A 5,002-nucleotide genomic window follows, 5' to 3' on the forward strand; every position below is an offset into this window, starting at 1 on the left:
AATAGACAAATTAAGTTTGCTCCTTTCCCAGCAAAATGGAGGGCTTGGAATAGAAATTAAATATGGTTGGCAGGGCACAGTGGCTCACGCCTGTAATCCCAGCACTTTGTGGGGCCAAGGTGGGAGGATGGCTTGAGGCCAGGAGTTCGAGACCAGCCTGGGCAACATAACAAGACCCCGTCTCTACAGAAAAAATTTTAAACTAGCCGGGCATGGTTAGCATGCACCTGTAGTCTCAGCTACTCAGGAGGCTGAGGTGAGAGGATTGCTTGATTACAGGAGTGTGAGGCTGTAGTGAGCTGTGATTGCAGCACTGCCTTCCAGCCTGGGTAAAAGAGCGAGTCCTTGTCTAAAAAAAAAAAAAGAAAAAAGTGTCAGCTTGTCACAAAACAAAAGGGGATGGTGACCTGACACACCCATGTGGTGGCCACAGTTCATCCCACTGCCCAGGGCTGAGGCCAGAGTTCATGGGTGACCTCACAATGTTCAGGGTGGCACCGGCCCACTGCCCCAGCCCCAGTCCACCATGCCACCCATGCTGTGGCTGCTGCTCAACTTTGCTGCCCCGGCGCTGGGGTTCTACTTTTCCATCAGCTGCCCCAGTGGTAAGCAGTGCCAACAGGCCCTACTCTCCGGCAATGACATTCTCCTGTATTGCAACTCCTCAGGGGCACACTGGTACTACTTATTCACACAAGGCAAGAAGGGCAGGCTCGCCAGCCTCACCAATATTTCCAATATGGAAATAATGCCCGAGGGCAGCCTTCTCATTAAAGATCCATCGCCCTCCCAGACGGGCTTCTACCACTGCTGGAATAAGAATGGCCGCCAAGTGGTGCAGTATGAAATTGACTTCCAGGACGTCTCCACCCTGCATGTAACACACAAGGACCTGGGTCAGAGGCCCCTGCAGAACGAGACCCTGCCTCTGGGCAGCAAAGAGCTCATTTTTACCCGGTGGGAGCCCTGGCAGGACTGCAACCGCTGTAAGGAGCCGGGCGAGCGTAAACGCCTGGGGTACTGCTACATTGAGGAGCCTCTGAAGGAAGCCATGCCCTGCTGGCTCTATCTGGGAGAGATGCTGGTGTGGTCTAGCCGCTTGCGGCCTGAGCTGCAGGTGGAAGCCTGCCACGTCCGGTGCACCAATAACACACAGTTAAGGGTGGATTACGTCATTTTTGACAACTTCAGACTCGATGAGGAGACAGAATTTGTGTGGCTCGACTGTCCCTTAGGATCCATGTACAGGTGATGGAATCCCTGCCTCTGGCCCCTAGCCAGGTTCTTCCGGTCGGGGGATCCTTGGTGGTAATATGTGCAGAGGGACAAGGGGGCGTTCTATGCAGGTCAGCCCCATAGTGGTCATCAGGACAGTGCCAGGCCCTGGTCTTTTTTTTTTTTTTTTTTTTTTTTTTTTTTTTTTTTTTTTGAGACGGAGTCTCGCTTTGTCACCCAGGCTAGAGTGCAGTGGCCGGATCTCAGCTCACTGCAAGCTCCGCCTCCCAGGTTCATGCCATTCTCCTGCCTCAGCCTCCCACATAGCTGGGACTACAGGCACCCGCCACCTCGCCCGGCTAGTTTTTTGTATGTTTTAGTAGAGACGGCGTTTCACCGTGTTAGCCAGGATGGTCTCGATCTCCTGACCTCGTGATCCGCCCGTCTCGGCCTCCCAAAGTGCTGGGATTACAGGCTTGAGCCACCGCGCCCGGCCCAGGCCCTGGTCTTAAACAGTCCAAGGGGGACACAGCCCAGGGTGGTGTGAATTGGAATGGGAAAAGCACAGGCAGACAGATGGGGCTGTGACGGGGGAAGCCCAGGAAGCTGAGGGACTCCAACAGGCCCCTGCCTCATCTGGGAAGGTCATTGAGACCCTGGAGGAGATGCTGTTCCCCCCGGGGCTTCCCATCAGGGCCTGCCTACCAGAATTCACACTCATCTTGCTTCCTGCCAGGAGTCCCTGGAAAATACCCCCTTCCCCTCCTCTCCCCCAATCCACCTGCCCCTTAATAAGAAATGCAGGCTGGGTGCAGTGGCTCATGCCTGTAATCCCAGCACTTTGGGAGGCCGAGGCGGGTGGATCACCTGAGGTCAGGAGTTCGAGACCAGCCTGGCCAACATGGTGAAACCCCGTCTCTACTAGAAATACAAAAATTAGCCAGGTATGGTGGCACATGCCTGTAATCCCAGCTACTTGATAGGCTGAGGCAGGAGAATCACTTGAACCCGGAGGTTGCAGTGAGCCGAGATCACACCACTGCACTCCAGCCTGGGCAACAGTGGGAGACAACTCTGACTCAAAAAACAAATGCAAAAAAACAAAAACAACCCAGAAATTCATTGTCTCACCCTTCTGGAGGCTGTAAGTCTGAAACCAAGGTGTCAGTAGAACCACACTCCCTCTCAGTCCCTCTGAGCTGGGCAGAATCCTCCCTTTTTGTAGCTTCTGGACGCAGTCAGAGATCCCGGTCTTCTCTGGCTTGTGGCTGCTTCTCTCCAATGCCCGCCTCCACCATCACTTGGCATTCTTTCTGGGTGCCTGTGTCCCTGTTTCTCTTCTCCTTTTCTTAAAAGGATGCCGCTCAGATTGGATTGAGGGCCCACCCTATTCCAACATGCTCTCATCTCAACTGATTATATCTGCAATGATCCAATTTCCAAATAAGGTTACATTCTGAGGTTCTGGGAAGGACATGTGTTTTGGGGGGCCGCTGTCCAACTCAGTGCAGAGGTCTTGCCAGCCCCTGGCCACACGGGGTCATTGTGATGTGTTAAGGATACTAAAGACTGTAGAGTGCCTGCCACGGCATCCAATAAGAAGTTCCACAATGTACCTAGCTGGGAACGCAAGCTTTTATGATATTGTCTGTGGAGTATCCTCTCTGTTCTTCCACCACGCTGGGTATGTCAGTGCCTGACTCATTCTCCACTAAACACGTGTTCACTGCACATTTATATGCCAAGCTCCATTCTAGGGACCTGTGAAACAGTGAAGAACACAACCAACAGAGATTCCTGCCCTTGTGGTGCATAAATACATAGTTTTATTATTGTTGTTGTTTTTATTATTATTAGAGACAGGGTCTTGCTCTGTCACCCTGGCTGGAGTGCAGTGGCGCGATCACGGCTCACTGCAGCCTCAATTCCCCAGGCTCAGGTGATCCTCCCATCTCAGCCTCCACAGTAGCTGGGACTACAGGCATGCACCACTATGCTCGGCTAAGTTTTTAAGTTTTGTAGAGATGAGGTCTCACTCTGTTGCCCAGGCTGGGCCCAAACTCCTGGATTCAAGTGATCCTCCCACCTCAGCCTCCCAAAGGGAGGGGTTACAAACCTGAGCCACTGTGCCCGACCTATTGTATTTCAGATGGTGACGGAGCAGGGAAGGATGCTGGGAATAGGGGAAGTTAAAAGTGTAAAGTGGTGGGGTCAGGGAAGGTTCCTCTGAGAAGCTGCCATTTCAGCCCAGACTGAAAGGAGGTGAGGGAACTCTGGGGACAGAGGGAACAACCAGGGCGGAGGCTGTGCCCAGCATGTCAGAGGAACATCTAGGAGAGCAGCGTGGCTGAGCAGAGTGAGTGAAGGGGAGGGTGAAGGAGATGAGACCAGACAGGCAAAGGCAGGCGGACAAATCATTAAAGGAGTGCCCTTGCTAACTCCTCCAAATAACCTTACGAGGTACAATCATTACTCTCCATTTTTTTGGTTTGTCATTTTCTTTTTTGGGACAGGGTCTTGCTCTGTCACCCAGGCTGGAGTGCAGTGCTGTGACTGGCTCACTGCAGCCTCAACCTCCTGGGCTCAAGTGATCCTCCCACCTCAGCCTCCTGAGCAGCTGGGACCACAGGCGCATGCCACCGTGTCCAGCTAATTTTTTTAATTTTTGCAGACATGGGTTCTTGCTTTGTTGTCCAGATTGGTCCTGAACTCCTGGGCTCAAGCCATCCTCCTTGCCTTTGCCTCCGAAAGTGCTGGGATTACAGGTGTGAGCCACCAAGCCCAGTCTAGACTCTTATTTTTAGATGAGGAAATGGAAGTTCAAAGAGCTTGAGGCATTTGCCCAGGTCACCCAGCCAGTAAGGGGTGAGGCCAGTAAGGGGTGGGGCCAGTAAGGGGTGGAGCCAGTAAGGGATGGGGCCAGTAAGGGGTGGAGCCAGTAAGGGATGGGGCCAGTAAGGGGTGGAGCCCTGGGAGCCCCCACCCCACTGTCGACGGCTGCACAGTGCTCCGTGGGGAGTGGCAAGGAGGGGGGCGGAGCAGTGCTTTATTTTTTGTTCCTCAGGGAGAAGGGGGCCGCTGTCTCCACCTCCCTTCAGACGTCGGTCCCTCCTTTCTCCCTGGGCCCTGCACCTGACCTTGTCCTCCTCGCAGGCCCGTCAACTGGCATGCCAACGACACCCCCCTGACGTGGGACAGCCAGCTCTCCGGCCGGGACTTCACCACCTTCCTGGACCCCTCCACCGGCGGCAGGCAGCTGCAGGTCTTCCAGCCGGCCATCTACAAGTGCTTCGTGCAGCAGGAGCTCGTGGCCCAGTTCAACCCCGCCACCAGTCCGGAGACGCTGGAGGCTCAGTGGAGAGAGAACGATGCCCAGTGGCGGGAGGCAAGGAAGTCCCTGCCGGGCAGAGCGGACTCCGTGCTCAAGGGGTTGAAGCTGGTGCTGCTTGTCGGCACCGTCCTGGTCCTGCTGGGGGCGCTGCTCAAGTTCATCCGCCCTTCCCCGAGCAAGAGAAGCAAACAGGTGCTGATGGTGAAATAAAGCGAACCTCCGATACACAAGTGGACCCAGCCTCCGGTTCCCTCTTAGCCACAGCCTCCCCTTCCGTCGCTCCCGCCCCCGTGCCCACCCACACGCTGCTCTGAGTTGCATGAACCAGGACAGACCTGCGGCCATAGCCCAGGGTAACCGAGCTCTTCCCTGGGTCAGGTCCTGCTCTGTTAACTCATTAGTAATTTCCATTCCACAGATGAGGAAACTGAGGCTGGGGATTCTAGTTCAAACCAG

The 5,002-nt window shown here is 54.6% G+C and overlaps 1 protein-coding gene across 1 annotated transcript; it reads left to right on the forward strand.

Annotated features, from left to right (window-relative positions):
- The first annotated feature begins 483 nt into the window (after positions 1-483).
- Positions 484-4,781, forward strand: FAM187B (family with sequence similarity 187 member B). Its single transcript, XM_025368324.1, has 2 exons — positions 484-1,248; positions 4,369-4,781. Exons 1-2 carry the CDS (start codon positions 527-529, stop codon positions 4,754-4,756), a joined length of 1,110 nt encoding a protein of 369 aa, XP_025224109.1. The 5' UTR covers positions 484-526; the 3' UTR covers positions 4,757-4,781.
- Positions 4,782-5,002: the final 221 nt, after the last annotated feature.

The sequence above is a fragment of the Theropithecus gelada genome, chromosome 19 (assembly GCF_003255815.1).
Source record: "Theropithecus gelada isolate Dixy chromosome 19, Tgel_1.0, whole genome shotgun sequence".
Lineage (NCBI taxonomy): Eukaryota > Metazoa > Chordata > Mammalia > Primates > Cercopithecidae > Theropithecus > Theropithecus gelada.

Excerpts from the sequence above, each read along its gene's own strand:
- FAM187B (XM_025368324.1), top strand. The coding sequence starts at position 527 with ATGCCACCCATGCTGTGGCTGCTGCTCAACTTTGCTGCCCCGGCGCTG. Across the intron at positions 1,249-4,368 it reads CCCTTAGGATCCATGTACAG|GCCCGTCAACTGGCATGCCA; the intron begins GTGATGGAATCC and ends TCCTCCTCGCAG.